This window comes from Corythoichthys intestinalis, chromosome 22, assembly GCF_030265065.1.
Source record: "Corythoichthys intestinalis isolate RoL2023-P3 chromosome 22, ASM3026506v1, whole genome shotgun sequence".
NCBI classification, from domain to species: domain Eukaryota; kingdom Metazoa; phylum Chordata; class Actinopteri; order Syngnathiformes; family Syngnathidae; genus Corythoichthys; species Corythoichthys intestinalis.
In genome coordinates this window covers 35,383,508-35,404,548 of record NC_080416.1, presented here as the reverse complement: position 1 = coordinate 35,404,548, position 21,041 = coordinate 35,383,508, and the positions used below count along the sequence as shown (strand labels likewise).

The window sequence follows — 21,041 nt, the reverse complement described above, 5'->3', positions numbered from 1 at the left end:
AGACCATAGGACATGGTTCCAGTAATCCATGTGCTTTGTTGACATGTCTTCAGCAAACTTGTTTAGCAAACTTGTTTGCGGGCTTTCTTGTGTACCGTCTTCAGAAGAGTCTTCCTCCAAGGGTGACAGCCATACACACTAATTTTGATGTTTGGTCTGAGCACTAATAGGCGGACCCCCAACCTCTTCAATCTCTGCAGCAATGCTGACAGCACTCCTGTAACGAGTCACGTGATATTTTGGAGGGAAAATGACAAGCAGAACTCAATTTGGACATTTAGGGATGTACGTAGTTCCCATGCGGTGTACTCACTTTTGTTGCCAGGGGTTTGGGTATTAATGGCTATATTTTGAGTGGAACATAAGTTAACTCTATTATATAAGCCGCGCACAGACTACTTTTCATTGTGTCAGTGTCATTTTGTCAGTGTTGTCCCATGAAAAGATATACTTAAATATCTGCAGAAATGCAAGGGGTGTACTCACTTTTGTGATACACTGTACCTCATAACTATCGCTTAATTGTCTATTTTTTGTTGCTGTCGCATTCACCCGTTATTTGAGATGATAAATAATCGATCCAATCAAAGAAATATTGAAAAGAAAAAAAAAAAAGTTTAAAAGGGTAAATATATGAAAAAGAACATCTCGACCACTCCTTGATGTCTGCGATTTCTGTATCGCGACCCTTGTTATATGACCATGTTTCACCTATGAAATCCCCCAAAAATCCGGCTGTGGCCATTCACATATGTGTCTTGACACTTGGCATACATGCTACATGGAGTTTTTGATCAAAAGAAGGTAATTAGCGATAATATCTCGTTAAAAGCATGGCGTCTTTAATTCTACTCTCGTGTGCTCTCACGTCCAGTTAGGGTTTTGCTGTTTAATTTTTTTTTTTTTTTTTTAAATGCCCTCCTGTTCAAACTTTTTCTTCCCCCATAAAATTGAGATTTAAGCTTTCCAATGATGTATCACACATACATATAGGACAATTTTTAATTTGGCCAAATTGGGGGTCTCCACAGTGCCAAGGGCTTTACACTTATTGATGATACTGTGCACGGTAGACAACATTCAGGTCTTTGGACTTGTAGCCTTGAGATTGCCCATGCTTCCTTACAATTTTGCTTCTCAAGTCCTCAGACAGTTCTTTGGTCTTTTCTTTTCTCCATGTTCAATGTGGTACACATGGACACAGGACAGAGGTTGAGGCAACCTTAATCAATTTTAACTGGCTGCCCGTGTGATTTAATTATTGCCACCACCTGTTATGTGCCACAGGTAAGTAACAAGTGCTGTTAATTACACAAATTAGAGAAGCATCTCATGATTTTTCAATGGGTGCCAATACTTTTGTCCGGTCCATTTTTGGAGTTTTGTGTAAAGTGATGATAATTTAAAATTTTTTCCCCATTCATTGCAAGCAAAATAAATGAAGATATTACTACCAAAGCATTTGTAATTGCAATCATTTTCTTGGAAAAATTTCTGAGAGAATTGCAGGGTTGCCAATACTTTTGGCCAGCAGTGTACCTGAACCTGAGAAGAGACAGTAAGATTAACAGCAATGTTATTTGCAATGTAAGATATGCAGTAGAGAAATGGTAATGGCTCCAAGTTTAAGTTAAGGCCTAGTCATTTAAGGGCCGGGATATGTTAGAGCCCTTTTTTATGTTGTGAATGAAAGATGTATATTTATGTGGTTAGATATTATTTAGATAATATTTAAAATTTAAATTAAAAGTAGTATAAGATATATATATTTTTTTAAACCTGTCATGTTCAGCTGTTTGACATGTACAATGGAAGTCTAAGTGTCTGGTTGGTCTAAACAGTTTTAATGTTTCACATTGAGATTATGACATACTACCATTGTGATCATTCAACATACCTCATTTATTAAGACAAAGCAGCAAAAGTAGAATAACAATTTATTAAGTACAGTTTACACGGCGCTGTGACGCAATTGATTGGCAATAACTGTCAACACCTGGTGGCGGCAACAGCCCAAAGACAGAAGAGAAGCTGTGAACCAGGCAGCAAACATCACAGTCTTTTGACCGTCACATTAATATTTAGTTATAAATTAATTTTTTGTTTTTGTGTCACCACACAGGTACGTTTAACTCCAATAAACCACCGACAGCTTTAGTCCACAGTATGTTTATTGTAACAAAAGGCAGGCAACACAGCAATTAAAAGCCCTGGGAACCTGGGGGCATATAATATTAAAAAAATACTAAAGGCACTACACCCCCATCAACAAGGTCACTGCAGTGGCCTATAGACCCCAATCACCAACGTCACACAATCACGTGATCGCTGTATTGTGCTGCCATATTTTCCGTCATTGTGTGTCCGTATTGTCAATGATCGGAGTTTCTAAAGGTGGATTCACCTGCAAATTATGGAAGCAACCGTGCTTTCAGACACTGTAAACTCATTGGATGAGTTGCATAAAAGCCGTTATTTGGAAAAGCTTCGGTCGATCCAGTCGCCAGATCCATATTTGATGCCCAAACCAATGTTTCCTCCCGTCCGGTCCCGTCCCGTGCGTCAGAGCTCGTCCTGAGACCACAAAATTTCCAATCATACTCCAGTTTATGTCACGATGAGGAGTCGGGTACCAAAAATCGGCACCGGCCCGAATATAAACCGACATTTGGTCAGCTGAGCGTCACCGTTGTCACGATTGTAAAATGACACTTGATCGACAACGGGCCGGTGTGTGCCGAAAAATAGCTGCCCCGCGTGAAATGTCCCCCCTGACAGGAGCGCTTAATTTATAACGCTTTATTGACGTGAAAACATCAAATGTTTTCATGGACGCATTACAGTAATGGATTTACAACTGTAACATCATTTTTAAATAATTAAATTACACAAAATATTAGTACTGTATTTTAGTAACAAATCATGGACTGGGCCACATAACCATCTTTGAACAGAATTGCATTAGTCTACAATAGGGCTGCAGCTATCGAATATTTTAATAATCGAGTAATCGACTGAAAATTCTATCGATTAATCGAGTAATCGGATAAAACTAATATATTTTTAGGTGAAGAGCAATTATAAATATACATGAGAAAACAAGACATTTCATCTAATATTGAACCATTTTCAGTCAATCAATGTCTTTATTTTCGATGTACATTGTTGAAAACAGCCAACAATTGCTTCTTAGATGTGCCTACAATAAAAAAAAGACCAATTCACTGCTATCACTCAAATAACCTTTAGATCTTATTATATATATATATATATATATATATATATATATATATGTATAGATATAGATATATATACCTAAAAATGCCTTTACGCTTGATAACGCACATCACTGAAAAGTTAGGATTTTTTCCCACGTGTTTCAATTGAATTTCTATTTGTGACAAGCCATTTTTAAGTTCAAGTTAAGTTTTAAGTTAGTCTAAACTGTAAGTCCTGATAGGATTTTGAGTTTTTGCAGTGTTCAAAATAAATGTATGATACAGGCTGTATTGGAGCACATTAGGGACCAGTGTTACTTGGTGTTTTATCCAGCAATGACTACTGAGCTAAAATTGATAGTTAGCATTATTGAGTTTTTATTTTACACCCTCGTCACTCCACATCGTTATGTTATGTTAAAGCCTGTATGTAAGACACGTTAGCCACGCATCGACAGTGGTCATAATTAATAGAAACCTAGCCCTCCGCAGGGCTAACGTTACGTGAGCTAGAGACAGTAATGTTAATCTTATTTATTAGCGCTTAGCACTCTTTATTAGCGCTTAGGGCTCTACTGCTTTAAGATGGCGGCTGTTTACTAACGCTGCCCAGACGCGGCCGAGTCTGTCATCCTGCATCTAGTTCAACATACATGTGATCTCTATGAGACTCATCAGACGCTACCTGCTACCAAAGTAGCATCATGCGGGCTAGTTAGCAACTTCGGTGTCGTTTGTAGCGGCTGTCGGCTGCAGTAAGTTTTTTTTTTTTTTTTTTTGCTTCTTCCCCTATGCACGTGACATCAGTGCGTTGTCCCGCATTAAAAGTAGTCCGAGCAAAACGTGATGCTTGGAGCTGTCAAAATAAACGATTAGTCGAGGTGAATAAAATTACTCGGATCAGTTTTTAAACTCAAGTTACTCGAGTTGCTCGAGTATTCATTTCAGCTCTAGTCTACAGGTTTTCACGACCATATCCCAATGACAATCACACAGATATGACATTTATTGGTTCAAGCAGAGTAAAATAATACATATTCACGGTACAAGAAAGTCGTTTCCGTGTGGGTGCTCCCGTCAGGGGGGACATTTCATGCAGGGCGGCTATTTTTATGCACAACACCTGTTGTTGCGCTCACCTTCTTGCTGCACGACCGTGGCAACGAGCTTCATAATCTCCGTCTGATGATGTCTGCGATCATGACTATTGATGTTTTCGGGCTAGTTAGCAACGTCGGTGTCGTTTGTAGCGGCTGTCGGCTGCAGTAAGTTTTTTTTTTTTTTTTTTTGCTTCTTCCTCTATGCACGTGACATCAGTGCGTTGTCCCGCATTAGAAGTAGTCCGAGTAAAACGTGATGCTTGGAGCTGTCAAAATAAACGATTACTCGAGGTGAATAAAATTACTCGGATCAGTTTTTAAACTCGAGTTACTCGAGTTGCTCTTGTATTCATTTCAGCTCTAGTCTACAGGTTTTCACGACCATATCCCAATGACAATCACACAGGTATGACATTTATTAGTTCAAGCAGAGTAAAATAATACATATTCACGGTACAAGAAAGTCGTTTCCGTGTGGGTGCTCCCGTCAGGGGGGACATTTCATGCAGGGCGGCTATTTTTATGCACAACACCTGTTGTTGCGCTCACCTTCTTGCTGCGCGACCGTGGCAACGAGCTTCATAGTCTCCGTCTGATGACGTCTGCGATTGTGTTTGCATCATGACTATTGATGTTTTCGCCGCTGTTTGACGGCTGTCGACAGAAACGCATCATGGACCGAGATGAACAAACCGTGCTGCTTTAGAGATTTGCCCTTTTAACAATGGGCACACAGTAACTACTAAAATGGCCGTTTAGCTTCTCTGTTACTGCAACCAACCGCCAGACATGCCTACACCATTTTGATTAATCAATGTTAACGACTGTCAGGAAGATTTTTGGGTTCGTCTACTAGGCGGTGATTCCTTAGACAAGCAGGAAAACACGCAGTAATAGGAGGAATGTACGTAGTGGTAATATGTAAACACGATGAGCTGACGGACAATATGGTGGCACCAGTCAGGGGGGCGGAGTTGTGACGTCACGTGATTGGGGTCTGTAAAACCCTAAAATAAATACAATCAAGCTGCCTTTAGTCCTGTGGCCTGTACTACAAAGCCGTTTTTTTGGCTTATCAGGGTAACTTTGAGAGTAACTTAATCGCGTGCAGCCTAACTTCCCAGCTAACCGGGACTCTGAAAGGTGGATATGTTGAAACTGGGGAATGTTGCCATGGTAATATAAGCCACGTCTCAGACCTGGTCGTCTCAGAGTTAGATCTTGCTTAACCCCATGTTTCAGATTAACCGCCCCATATATTACCACCTCAATAGAATATTTTTTTTTACTTTTCAGATCGACCCCTTGCCAGAGCTCCAAGGGCTGAGAGGTAGAGCCAGAGCCCTCACAGATGTAAAAGATGGAAGTTTCCTTTCATGCATCTGAAATGAATAGAAAATGTGATTTTTCAAGTTTTATGACAATAATGTACATTGTTTACAAACCATTATGAAGAAGTGCCATTTTCGGAATGTAAATGACTCTGTGCTCATTTGCTCATCCTCGATGGTCAAAATGTCAAAGCTAAGATGTTTCCATGATCAGTTGTCAAAGCCTTACAGAGTTTGTAGTAATAGTTAACAGTAATCAAGCATTGTGTGTGATTGTCCATGTTTGGCATTTGAAATTCTTAAACTTCAGCTGGTTATGACACTTTGAAAAATGTGATTTTTTTTTTTTTTTAAAGGTTACTAATAGAACCTTTTTCGTTTCTATGAGAATGAATACTAATAGAAAAATCAACCTCAAATTTCACAAAAATCGATTGAAGTGTAAAGGGGTAATAAAGACAGCTTTTTAAAAATTATTCTTCTTTAAAATAATTTACATTATGAAGGCGGCACATTGGAACAGTCCACCTGACAGTTCTAGGATTGTGGGTTCAATCCCGGCTGTGGCCTTCCGTTGTGTGGAGTTTGCATGGTTTTCCCGTGTCTGCGTGGCTTTTCTTGGGGTTCCTAATGATTGAACACTCCAAATTGTTCACGACTGGCTGGCAGCCAGTTCAGGGCACTTTCTGCCTGTGATAGGCTCCAGCACCCTCGTGAGGAAGATGAATGAATGTTATGGAGAGTGATTAAAAGTATGGCGTTAAAGGTGATGGAATGAAAAATGTGTGTGTTAAGAAAAAAGTTAGGCACGCCAGTTCAACCAATGCAAAAAGTGTTTAGTGTTTGTTTTTTTTGTCCTGCGATGAGAAAACGTGACATGTGACGTCACTCCCAAACTCAAGAGCAACATTTTCTATTCAAAATGCTCTTCGTCTATGTCTACAATAGTCTTCATACATTATTAGGCAATAACCAAATAGTAACGCACAGACACTAAGGAAACTAACTTTAATCAGATTACTGGTTTGTAAAAATCAACGCGTTAGATTGCTCGTTACTGAAATAAAGTAATCCGATTAAATAACTCGTGATTTAGTAACGTGTTAGTGACAACACTGAACTCATAGTAGGTTGTTCTGAAGCAGGCCTATGCAGCTAACTAGGCTAATGCTAGGAGCGCAGCCAATTCAAGGGCAGCAAATGGTTAATACAGGTAGATTTATTATTAACTGCTTGTCCTTTTCGAAAAAATGTAAAGAATATAAACCAGTAATCAATACTCATTGAATCACAATTGTCAGAATAAAAATAATTTTATTTTGTTCTCTGAATAAGGCGACGATCCTACGTCCCATCGTCACCCATTTTAAGCCTGTTTGCAGTGACGCTTGACTTTCACAGATGATTGCAATCAGTTGAAAAACAGACTCATTTTGACCTATGTTAGGCATGAAACTGGATTTTGACAGAAGTGGACCTTTAAATTAAATTGAATACACTAGCACAGGGGTCTCCAAACCTTTTCCTGTGAGGGCCACATAACCTTTCCCTTCTCTAATGAGGGGCCGGGGTCAGTTTGTAACAGAAAAAGTGTGACGATTGCAGGAGTGCCTAAATGTAAAAAATTATTGTTTTTCAGAAAGCCACAATCAAATAACCCTTTCTGGATTCTTCTCGGAACAAAAGTAAATAAAATAAAAATAATATAATAATAATAATATCACTATTAATTAAATAGATGACAACCAAATAACCTTCTGGGTTCTTCACAGAAAAAATCCAGGAAAGAAATAACGCTATTGAAAAAAAAAAAAAAATGCTCTCTGGTATTGTTCGGGGGATTGGACCAAATGTGGAGGCGGGCCGTATCCGGCCCGCGGGCCATAGTTTGGTGACCCCTGCACTAGCACTTCAACGTTAAACGACGGTTGTGCCATTAGGGGGCGCTGCTATTAACTTTCTCCAGACAAGAGTCCCAGAAGTTCAGCAGCCTATTGTCTTTATTGGCACAGAAGTCTGTAAAGTCTTTGAGCAGGCGGTCAACCAGCCTCTCGTCACCCAGAGCGCCAGTCCTCCAGGCTTTTGTTAACATAGTGTTGAAGGCCCAATAGTAGCCCACCCGGTCCTCACCACTGATTGACCCCTGGCTGTTGGATGTGGTGGAGTTCCTGCGGCGACGTTGTTGTCCACTGGTATACTTTCTTTTGGAGTACGGCACTTGTAGCAGCACAGTGCCTGAAAGGAAATGGACAGAATGAAACTAACGTTTCCAATAAAATATTTCAATGAATTAATTCATTTTTTCCTGATAAATGTGGAAATACAAAGATATGAATCAATATCAATCAATGAATATAAGCGCTTTTCTCTCGTAGTTTTTTCATTGTCAGTGACCATGAAGAAGACAATACTAATACAAATGAGGGGGTGGTCTTACAGTGCTGGCCAAAAGTATTGGCACCCCTGCAATTCTGTGAGTTAATGCTCAATTTCTCCCAGAAAATGATTGCAATTACAAATGGTTTGGTAGTTATATTGTCAATTATTTCGCTTACAACAAATAAATACAAAAGAGAATGAAGGAAAAAAAATATTCATTATCATTTTACACAAAACTCCAAAAATGGGCCGGACAAAAGTATTGGCACCCTTTGAAAAATCATGTGATGCTTCTCTAATTTTTGTAATTAACAGCACTTGTTACTTACCTGTGGCACATAACAGGCGGTGGAAATAACTAAATTAAACTTGCAGCCAGTTAAAATTGATTAAAGTTGACTCAACCTGTGTCCTTTTGTGTACCACATTGAGAATGGACAAAAGAAAGATCAAAGAACTGTCTGAGGACTTGAGAAGCAAAATTGTGAGGAAGCCTATGCAATCTCAAGGCAACAAGTCCATCTCCAAAGACCTGAATGTTCCTGAGTCTATTGTGCACAGTGTCATCAATAAGTGTAAAGCCCATGACACTGTGGCTAACTTCCCTAGATGTGGACAGAAAAGAAAAACTGACGAGAGATTTCAACGAAAGATTGTGCAGATGGTGGATACAGAACCTTGACTAACATCCAAACAAGTTCAAGCTGTCCCACAGTCCGAGGGTAAAACAGTGTCAACCCGTACTATGCGTCGGCGTCTGAATGAAAAGGGACTCTATGGTAGGATATGCAGGAAGACCCCACTTATGACCCAGAGACATAAAAAAAGCCAGGCTGGAGTTTGCCAAAACTCACCTGAGAGAGCCAAAAACGTTTTGGAAGGACATTCTCTGGTCAGATGAGACAAAAGTAGAGCTTTTTTTTTTTTGCCAGGCACAGCCAGAATGTTCTCCCTGTATTTTTCAAACACTGTGCGAATAGTCTGGAACCCAGCCCATTAACGGCCACTCGAGCAAGCACAAAATCAACCGTCCAATCAGATTCGTTTATTTGCGTGACGTGTTCTTAACGAGCAACGTCACTCTTCCGCGTCGAAAGTCGTCTCCACAACAACACAGATGCCGAACATGAGAGCCGAGAATATGTTCCAATCCACGGTAAAATCAGTTTTAAACTAGAAACTGCAATTTCGGGAGAAATTACACCTTGGTCTTTCCTCTGTGGAGATACAAATCTTAGCCCCACTCAGGTCTATCAATAGAATGGACCATAATGCCAGTCAATGGCACGAAACAAAGTAAAAGCCATTAGAAATGAATGGGAGAATTGGACGTCCATGGACGTCAATGGCGGCACCCTTCATAATTGTTAATGGAATCGGGGAAGTTTGGGAGACACGTCCTAATGATATCTAGTCATTTTATTTTGATTTGGGGAAAAAAAAAATTCCCATTGAAATAGAATGGGAAAAATTTTGGACGTCCATGGACGTCAATGGTATCAACTTACATGAGCGTCAATGGAATCCAAGTACATTGGCATCAATAGAATGAACAAACATGAAGAAATGCCATTGGAAATTAATGGGAAGTTGGGATGTCCATGAACGTCAATGGAATCACCCTCCATAAGCGGCAATGCAATCGGGGACATTCGGGGTACACGTCCTTTTGATATCTAGTCATTTTCTGTTGATTTGGGGAAAAAAAAAAATTCCCATTGAAAATGAATGGGAAAAATTTTGGACGTCCATGGACGTCAATGGTATCAACTTACATAAGCGTCAATAGAATCCAAGTACATTGGCATCAATAGAATGAACAAACATGAAGAAATGCCATTGGAAATGAATGGGAAGTTTGGACGTCCATGGACGTCAATGGCATCACCCTCCATATGCGGCAATGCAATCGGGGACATTTGGGGGACACGTCCTAATGATATCTAGTCATTTTCTGTTGATTTGGGGAGAAAAAAAAAATTCCCATTGAAAATGAATGGGAAAAATTTTGGACGTCCATGGACGTCAATGGTATCAACTTACATAAGCGTCACTGGAATCCAAGTACATTGGCATCAATAGAATGAACAAACATGAAGAAATGCCATTGGAAATTAATGGGAAGTTTGGACGTCCATGAACGTCAATGGCATCACCCTCCATAAGCGTAAATGGAATTGGGGAAGTTTGGGGGACACGTCCTATTGACATCTAGTCATTTTCTGTTGATTTGGGGAAATTTAGTTTTTTCCCCATTGAAAATGAATGGGAAAAATATTGGACGTCCATGGACGTCAATGGCAGCACCCCCCATAAGCGTCAATGGAGTTGGGGACGTTTGGGGTATACGTCCTATTAATATCTGTTCATTTTCTGTTGATTTGGGGAAATTTAGTTTTTTCCCCATTGAAAATGAATGGGAAAAATTTTCGACGTCCATGAACGTCAATGGCAGCACCCCCTATAAGCGTCAATGGAGTTGGGGACGTTTGGGGGACACGTCCTATTGATATCTGGTCATTTTCTGTTGATTTGGGGAAATGTAGTTTTTTCCCCATTGAAAATGAATGGGAAAAATTTTGGACGTCCATGGCCGTCTATGGCATCGACATCCATAAAGTCAATTGAAGCCAAGTACATTGGCATCAATAGATTCGACATGCACGGCCGTCAATGGCATCAATGATGTAAATTCCAATGGAAATCCCATTGGAAGTGAATGGGAAATTCTCCCATTAGAAATGAATGGGATAGTTTTTGGCAAATATCCGAGGAACCGTAAATTTTTTCCAAATTCTGTATACAATCTTTATGCCCCCCACCGTCCCGGAATTTTTGATGTCCAAATTATGTGATTTGGTCAAAAATTGTAGGACAAGTAGCGTTTTGAAAAAGTTTTTAAAAATCGGAAAATCGCCGTTTACGGGCGAACGGAAAATTTTTCGGGGTCGTTTGAAAAATTCCCATCGTCGCACAAAAATTCCGGTCGTGTCGATACTTGAACGGTGCCGATCGGTGGCATGGTTCGGGCTGCGCGGCGCGCAGAAAAAACGCGGAGAAACCATTGCATAATAATAACTAGAAACTGCAATTTCGGGAGAAATTACACCTTGGTCTTTCCTCTGTGGAGATACAAATCTTAGCCCCACTCAGGTCTATCAATAGAATGGACCATAATGCCAGTCAATGCACTAAACAAAGTAAAAGCCATTAGAAAAGATTGGGAGAATTGGACGTCCATGGCCGTCAATGGCATCACCCTCCATAAGCGGCAATCCAATCGGGGACATTTGGGGGACACGTCCTAATGATATCTAGTCATTTTTTGTTGATTTTGGGGAAAAAAAAAAAAATTCCTATTGAAAATGAATGGGAAAAAATTTGGACGTCCATGGACGTTAATGGTATCAATTTACATAAGCGTCAATAGAATCCAAGTACATTGGCATCAATAGAATGAACAAACATGAAGAAATGCCATTGGAAATTAATGGGAAGTTTGGACGTCCGTGGACGTCAATGGCATCACCCTCCATAAGAGGCAATGCAATCGGGGACATTTGGGGGACACGTCCTATTGATATCTAGTCATTTTCTGTTGATTTGGGGAAAAAAAAAATTCCCATTGAAAATGAATGGGAAAATTTTTGGACGTCCATGGACGTCAATGGTATCAACTTACATAAGCGTCAATGGAATCCAAGTACATTGGCATCAATAGAATGAACAAACATGAAGAAATGCCATTGGGATTTAATAGGAAGTTTGGCCGTCTATGAACGTCAATGGCATCACCCTCCATAAGCGGCAATGCAATCGGGGACATTTGGGGGACACGTCCTAATGATATCTAGTCATTTTCTGTTGATTTGGGGAAAAAAAAAAATTTCACATTGAAAATGAATGGGAAAATTTTTGGACGTCCATGGACGACAATGGCAGCACCCCCTATAAGCCTCAATGGAGTTGGGGACGTTTGGGGGATACGTCCTATTGATATCTGGTCATTTTCTGTTGATTTGGGGAAATTTTGTTTTTTCCCCATTGAAAATGGGAAAAATTTTGGACTTCCATGGACGTCAATGGCATCCATATCCATATAGTCAATTGAATCCAAGTACATTGGCATCAGTAGATTCGACATGCATGGCCGTCAATGGCATCAATACAATGTAAATTCCATTGGAAATCCCATTGGAAGTGAATGGGAACTTTTCCCATTCAAAATGAATAGGAAAGTTTTTGGCAAATTTCCGGGGAACCGTAAATTTTTGCCAAATTCTGTATACAACTTTTATGCCCCTCACCGTCCCGGAATTTTTGATACCCAAATTACGTGATTTGGTCAAAAATTGTAGGACTAGATACATTTTTAAAGTTTTTTTTTTTTTCGGAAAATTGCCGTTTACGGGCGAACGGAAAATTTTTCGGGGCCGTTTAAAAAATTCCCATCGTCGCGCGAAAATTCCGGTCGTGCCGATACTTGAACGGTACCGATCGGAGGTACGGTTCGGGCTGTGCGACGCGCCGAAAAAAACGTCAACAATTATTGAATAATAAATAATAATAATAAAGAAGTACAATAAAGTTGTACAATAACATAACCTTGTTCTTTCCCTTGGAAAGACCAAGGTAATAACTAGAAACTGCAATTTCGGGAGAAATTACACCTTGGTCTTTCCTCTGTGGAGATACAAATCTTAGCCCCACTCAGGTCTATCAATAGAATGGACCATAATGCCAGTCAATGGCACTAAACAAAGTAAAAGCCATTAGAAATCAATGGGAGAATTGGACGTCCATGGAAGTCAATGGCATCACCCTCCATAAGCCTAAATGGAATTGGGGACGTTTGGGGGAAACGTCCTATTGATATCTAGTCATTTTCTGTTGATTTAGCGAAAAAAAAAAAATTCCCATTGAAAATGAATGGGAAAAATTTTGCACGTCCATGGACGTCAATGGTATCAACTTACATAAGTGTCAATGGAATCCAAGTACATTGGCATCAATAGAATGAACAAACATGAAGAAATGACATTGGAAATGAATGGGAGGTTTGGACGTCCATGGACGTCAATGGCATCACCCTGCATAAGCGGCAATGCAATCGGGGACATTTGGGGGACACGTCCTAATGATATCGAGTCATTTTCTGTTGATTTGGGGAAAAAAAAAATTTCCCATTGAAAATGAATGGGAAAAATTTTGGACGTCCATGGACGTCAATGGTATCAACTTACATAAGCGTCAATGGAATCCAAGTACATTGGCATCAATAGAATGAACAAACATGAAGAAATGACATTGGAAATGAATGGGAAGTTTGGACGTCCGTGGACGTCAATGGCATCACCCTCCATAAGCAGCAATGCAATCGGGGACATTTGGGGTACATGTCCTATTGATATCTAGTCATTTTCTGTTGATTTGGCGAAAAAAAAAAAATTCCCATTGAAAATGAATGGGAAAATTTTTGCACGTCCATGGACGTCGATGGTATCAACTTACATAAGCGCCAATGGAATCCAAGTACATTGGCATCAATAGAATGAACAAACATGAAGAAATGCCATTGGAAATAAATGGGAAGTTTGGACGTCCATGGACGACAATGGCATCACCCTCCATAAGCAGCAATCCAATCGGGGACATTTGGGGGACACGTCCTAATGATATCTAGTCATTTTCTGTTGATTTGGGGAAAAAAAAAAATTCCCATTGAAAATGAATGGGAAAAATTTTGGACGTCAATGGACGTCAATGGTATCAATTTACATAAGCGTCAATGGAATCCAAGTACATTGGCATCAATAGAATGAACAAACATGAAGAAATGCCATTGGGATTTAAATGGAAGTTTGGACGTCCATGAACGTCAATGGCATCACCCTCCATAAGAGGCAATGCAATCGGGGACATTTGGGCGACACGTCCTATTGATATCTAGTCATTTTCTGTTGATTTGGTGGAAAAAAAAAATCCCATTGAAAATGAATGGGAAAAATTTTGGACATCCATGGACGTCAATGGTATCAACTTACATAAGCGTCAATGGAATCCAAGTACATTGGCATCAATAGAATGAACAAACATGAAGAAATGCCATTGGAAATGAATGGGAAGTTTGGACGTCCATGGACGTCAATGGAATCACCCTCCATAAGCGGCAATGCAATCGGGGACACGTCCTAATGATATCTAGTCATTTTCTGTTGATTTGGGGAAAAAAAAAAAATTCCCATTGAAAATGAATGGGAAAATTTTTGGACGTCCATGGACGTCAATGGCAGCACCCCCCATAAGCGTCAATGGAGTTGGGGACGTTTGGGGTATACGTCCTATTAATATCTGGTCATTTTCTGTTGATTTGGGGAAATGTAGTTTTTTCCCCATTGAAAATGAATGGGAAAAATTTTGGACGTCCATGGACGACAATGGCAGCACCCCTATAAGCCTCAATGGAGTTGGGGACGTTTGGGGGACACGTCCTATTGATCTCTGGTCATTTTCTGTTGATTTGGGGAAATGTAGTTTTTTCCCCATTGAAAATGAATGGGAAACATTTTGGACGTCCATGGCCGTCAATGGCATCGACATCCATATAGTCATGAATCCAAGTACATTGGCATCAATAGATCGACATGCATGGCCGTCAATGGCATCAATGTAATGTAAATTCCATTGGAAATCCCATTGAAATGAATGGGAAATTTTCCCATTAGAAATGAATGGGATAGTTTTTGGCAAATATCCGGGGAACCGTAAATTTTTTCCAAATTCTGTATACAATCTTTATGCCCCCCACCGTCCCGGAATTTTTGATGTCCAAATTATGTGATTTGGTCAAAAATTGTAGGACAAGTAGCGTTTTGAAATTTTTAAAAAAAATCGGAAAATCGCCGTTTACGGGTGAACGGAAAATTTTTTGGGGTCGTTTGAAAAATTCCCATCGTCGCGCGAAAATTCCGGTCGTGTCGATACTTGAACGGTGCCAATCGGTGGTATGGTTCGGGCTGCGCGGCGCGCCGAAAAAACGCGGAGAAACCATTGCATAACTAGAAACTGCAATTTCGGGAGAAATTACACCTTGGTCTTTCCTCTGTGGAGATACAAATCTTAGCCCCACTCAGGTCTATCAATAGAATGGACCATAATGCCAGTCAATGGCACTAAACAAAGTAAAAGCCATTAGAAAAGATTGGGAGAATTGGACGTCCATGGCCGTCAATGGCATCACCCTCCATAAGCAGCAATCCAATCAGGGACATTTGGGGGACACGTCCTATTGATATCTAGTCATTTTCTGTTGATTTGGGGAAAAAAAAAAATTCCCATTGAAAATGAATGGGAAAATTTTTGGACGTTCATGGACGTCAATGGTATCAACTTACATAAGCGTCAATGGAATCCAAGTACATTGGCATCAATAGAATGAACAAACATGAAGAAATGCCATTGGAAATGAATGGGAAGTTTGGACGTCCATGAACGTCAATGGCATCACCCTCCATAAGCGTAAATGGAATTGGGGAAGTTTGGGGGACACGTCCAATTGACATCTAGTCATTTTCTGTTGATTTTGGGAAGAAAAAAAAAATTCCTATTGAAAATGAATAGGAAAAATTTTGGACGTCCATGGACGTCAATGGCAGCACCCCCCATAAGCGTCAATGGAGTTAGGGACGTTTGGGATATACGTCCTATTAATATCTGGTCATTTTCTGTTGATTTGGGGAAATGTAGTTTTTTCCCCATTGAAAATGAATGGGAAAATTTTGGGACATCCATGGACGTCAATGGCAGCACCCCCTATAAGCGTCAACAGAGTTGGGGACGTTTGGGGGACACGTCCTATTGATATCTGGTCATTTTCTGTTGATTTGGGGAAATGTATTTTTTTCCCCATTGAAAATGAATGGGAAAATTTTGGACGTCCATGGCCGTCAATGGCATCGACATCCATATAGTCAATTGAATCCAAGTACATTGGCATGAATAGATTCGACATGCACGGCCGTCAATGGCATCAATGCAATGTAAAGTCCATTGGAAATCCTATTGAAAGTGAATGGGAACTTTTCCCATTAGAAATGAATGGGATAGTTTTTGGCAAATATCCGGGGAACCGTACATTTTTTCCAAATTCTGTATACAATCTTTATGGCCCCCACCGTCCCGGAATTTTTGACGTCCAAATTATGTGATTTGGTCAAAAATTGTAGGACAAGTAGCGTTTTGAAAAAAATTTTAAAAATCGGAAAATCGCCGTTTACGGGCGAACGGAAAATTTTTCGGGGTCGTTTGAAAAATTCCCATCGTCGCGCAAAAATTTCGGTCGTGTCGATACTTGAACGGTGCCGATCGGTGGTATGGTTCGGGCTGCGCGGCGCGCCGAAAAAACGCGGAGAAACCATTGCATAATAATAAAGTTGTAGAATAACATAACCTTGTTCTTTCCTTCGGAAAGACCAAGGTAATAAATAATAATAATAATAATAATAATAAGACGAATAAAGTTGCACAATAACAATACCTTGTTCTTTCCCTTGGAAAGACCAAGGTAATAATAAAGTTGTAGAATAACATAACCTTGTTCTTTCCTTCAGAAAGACCAAGGTAACAATACCTTATTCTTTCCTTCGGAAAGACCAAGGTAATAAATAAATAAATAAATAAAGAAGTACAATAAAGTTGTACAACAACATAACCTTGTTCTTTCCCTTGGAAAGACCAAGGTAATAAAGAATAAAGAAAAAGTACAATAAAGTTGTACAACAACATAACCTTGTTCTTTCCCTTGGAAAGACCAAGGTAATTACAAAAAACACATTGACACAAGTCATTGACAACAGTTTGTCTCGCGCTAGCCATGTTGAATAAACTCCGCTCTACTCATATGTTTACTTCCGCAGGAAAGTCCTTCGTCGCTTTAATAACGTCACGTTCGCCCGTCGCTCATTGGTCCACGCCGCTTGTCTTTTTGCTGTGGCCTGCTCCACCCTGGAAATTTTATCCGCGGAATGGTGGCCAGACTCAATAGCTGGAACAGCGGTGAGTCTGGTGTACCAGGCTAGAGCTTTTTGGGAAAAGGTATCAACATAAGAGTTTACAGGAAAAAAAAAAACGAGGCCTTCAAAAGAACACGGTCAAAACACTCAAACATGGCAGAAGTTCCTTGATGTTTTGGGGTTGCTTGCTGCCTCTGGCACTGGACTGCTTGACGGTGTGCATGGCATTATGAAGACTACCAACACATTTTGCAGCATAATGTAGGGCCCAGTGTGAGAAAGCTGGGTCTCCCTCAGAGGTCATGGGTCTTCCAGCAGGACTATGACCCATAACACAATTCAAAAAGCAATAGAAAATGGTTTGAGAGAACGCATTGGAGACTTCTAAAGTGGCCAGCAATGAGTCCAGACCTGAATCCCATAGAACACCTGTAGAGAGATCTGAGAGATCTGGCACCCTTCAAATCTCAGAGACCAGGAGCAGTTGGCCCATAGAAGAATGGTCTAAAATTCCAGCAGAGCATTGTAAGAATTAAGAAACTCATTGATGGATACCGGAAGCGGTTGTTCGCAGTTGTTTTGACTAAAGGCTGTGCTACCAAGTACAGTGGTACCTCTACATACGATCGCTCCGACACACGAACTTTTCGACATCCGACGTAAAATTTGACTCGCCATTTGTTTCTACATCCGACGACATGCTCGAAATACGACGACAATGGCAGCACCGCAGACAAATGCACGGCGGATTTTCTTGTGTGACAAATCAACACTGGTTTCAGAAAAGGTTGGTACAGGTCACGACCTGTACCAACCTTTTCTGAAACCAGTGTTGAACAAGGAAAAAGTTGACGCTTACCTTCTAAATGAAGATGCAAATGACAGAAAAATATGAGCGTAGGGTGGGCATCCGTGAAATGGCTCAACAATACATCTCCACGGTCCTCCTCCGACCATCGTTCGCCAGTCAGATGTTACAACAATTCTTATTGTGGTAACATCTCCAGAGAAATCGCCAACTTCGCCACGTTTTTCATCATTTATTTCACAACTTATTCAAAACAAAAACACCTTCTGTCTGCCGCAATTGACGGTGTTCTCAAGAAAACATTCAAAGTGAAAGTGAAACTCAAGCTCACCGGTCTGTCTCTGGCACGTCGGCCCCGCGGTGCGTTCAGGGTCAGCAAAAAACGTCCGCCACATTAGAACCCGATTCGTTACATTAATACAGGAATTATTATTATTATTATTATTATTCTGATTTTGATTTATAATTTATTTGTTTTGCTATGTGTAATTGCCATTTGTAATAGTACCAGCAGTATTTTTTAAGGATTTAGTGAAGGTTTTTGGGCTGTGGAACGAATTAATGGAATTATAATGTATTCCTATGGGAAAATCCTGCTCGACATACGACCATTTCGACTTACAAACAAGGTCCTGGAACGGATTAACTTCGTATGTAGAGGTACCACTGTATTAGGCTGAGGGTGCCAATACTTTTGTCCGGCCCATTTTTGGAGTTTTGTGTAAAATGATTACTTAATTTTTTCTTCCATTCTCTTTTGTGTTTTTTCATTGCAAGCGAAATAAATGAAGTTATTACTAAGCTTGAGAACGATAAACCGATACGACCGGATATCCGGTTCTACATGCAAGCGATTCGGCTGTATCGGTAACAGACTAACTATTCGACAGTAAAAAGCCACAAATCCGTCCATAAATCGATTGTATAGATATGAACCGGCTATCGCGAGAAAAAGATTCGGCTACCCGAGGGTTTAGTTTTCATCTCTAAAATTTAATAACGCGAGAGCTGACGAACTGACAGTCGCGCATGCTCCGTAGCATTCTCTTCATACGTTCTCTCACAGCCCAAAGCTAAAGGTGAAAAAAAAGTAGTATCGACAACGCAACATGCTAAAATGGACAAACAGCACGAGCACAGACGCCAGCGAGCCCGGCAGAAGTGCCGAATCACAGCGACAAATTTTCAACGCGCCTGGAAAACAAAAGTCAAAAGTTTGGAGGGTGTTTGGATTTTTCAAGAACGACGGACAACTCGATAAAAGCCATGCTATTTGCAAGCTGTGCCGAGCAGCTCTGAAGTACACTGGAAGTACAACAAACCTTGACTTGCATGCAACGAGAAAACACAAAGAAGAGTATAGTGAGTTAAAGACGAGAAAGGAGCGGGAGCCTGCTAACAGTGCTAGCACACAGTCACAAACGGGTAAACTTTCGAACTATTTCGGGCAACTTGGCCACAATTCAGCACGAGCTAAGGAAATAACGGCAGCTATAACCCGTTTCATCGCCAAGGGCTTATGCCCGTACAGTATGGTTGAGTGGGAAGGATTTCAAGAGTTGATGCGTACCTTAGAGCCACGCTATACGGTACCGTCCCGAAAGCATATCACCAACACAAGCATGCCAGCGTTGTATGCTGAAGTGAAGAGCCACGTTGAAAAAGAACTAGAAAATGCAGAGCGAGTGGCAGTAACGACTGATGCTTGGACATCGTGTGCAACCGAGTCCTATGTGACAATTACGGCCCACCACATAACTCCAGATTGGCAGTTGAAGGTCCATGTTTTACAAACAAGGGTGTTTAAAGGATCACACACTGGGAAGAACATATGTGCTCTGCTTAAACAAGCATGTGTTGACTGGGACCTCCTTGATAAGGATCCAGCCCTGGTTACTGACAATGCCAGTAATATGGTGTTAGCTGGAGAAGAAACAGAGATGACCCCTCACCTCATGTGTTTTGCACACACCATCAATCTTGCCACACAGAAAGCATTCAAAGTGGACACTGTTGCTCTGTTGCTGGCCAGAGTGAGAAAAGTAGTTGGGTTTTTTCACCACAGTGTTAGGGCAGCAGAAATTCTACAAGAAAAACAGAAACAGCTGGCATTGGTCTCCCACAAGCTGATCCAAGATGTGTCAACTCGATGGAACAGCTCATACGACATGCTGGAACGCTTTTTGGAACAACACTCTGCCATTTCTGCTGCCCTCCTATCCAGGGATCTCAGAAAAAGAGGAGAGGTGACCACTCTAACGGACGAAGACTTTTGTGATGCTGAAGACATCGTCAAGCTGATGGCACCGGTCAAACTTGTGACCACAACCATGTCTGAAGACCACCGGCCTACACTTTCAATGATTTCCCCAGTCAAAGCAAAGCTTAAAAAGAACTTTGAAGCATCAGAAAAAGACTCTGTGGTCATCAGAGAGATGAAGCAGGCATTCAGGAATGACCTGTAGAAACGTTATGTTGGCCTCAATGATCTCTTCAACACTGCAGCGGCTCTGGACCCTCGGTTCAAATCTCTGCCCTTCCTGAGTGACCACGATTCTGAGAGGATATTCATGACCATCTTGGCAGAAGCTACAGCCTTGCATAATAAGGTAATACACTGTCATTTACTCAAATACATATTACAACACATTCTGTCAGTTTGTCAGTCTGCTGTGCTTTGTTGTTGTTACTTGATTTATTTTGACTTTTATTACTGTCACTGGCTGTTGAATTGTGTAAACTGTACTTTTATTCTTTACTTCTAGTCAACAGGGATTCCAGCTGAGAGTGATGCAGTGCAGACAGATCCATGTCAGAGTGAGCCTGCCCATGAAGACACAGACATCACTACCGAAGATGTACTCAAAGGTTTGTGTGTGTTTTCTACATATGTGCACAAAAGTGGACACAAATTAATTCTTAACATTAGAAAAAATATTTTTGCAGAAAATGGTAAATTCAGATGAAAAAAAAGCAACACTGAGTCATGGCAAACAAAGCCGGTAATATACCATTATTGTTATTCATTCAGATGATGAGCCTCCTTGCAAAAAGAAGAAAATGTCAGCTCTGGACCAACTGTTTGGAGAAGACTTTCAAGTGAGGACGGCAGATAGATCTGCATGGGACAGAGCTAGTGATGAAGTGAAGCGGTACAGAGATCGTGAGTATTTAACGCTGGAAAAAAAACCACT

At 40.6% G+C, this 21,041-nt stretch overlaps 1 protein-coding gene across 5 annotated transcripts in view; it reads right to left on the bottom strand.

Moving 5' to 3' along the window:
* Positions 1-445: 445 nt before the first annotated feature.
* The window catches only part of depdc5 (DEP domain containing 5, GATOR1 subcomplex subunit), a 272,311-nt gene continuing 251,715 nt past the window's right edge, over positions 446-21,041 (bottom strand). For 4 of the 5 annotated variants that reach the window (XM_057828503.1, XM_057828505.1, XM_057828507.1 and 1 more), the window contains one exon: positions 5,707-7,884. In XM_057828503.1, coding sequence (XP_057684486.1) covers positions 7,586-7,884 — 299 coding nt within the window. In that variant the 3' untranslated portion in view covers positions 5,707-7,585. The other variant, XM_057828504.1, reaches the window with a different exon arrangement.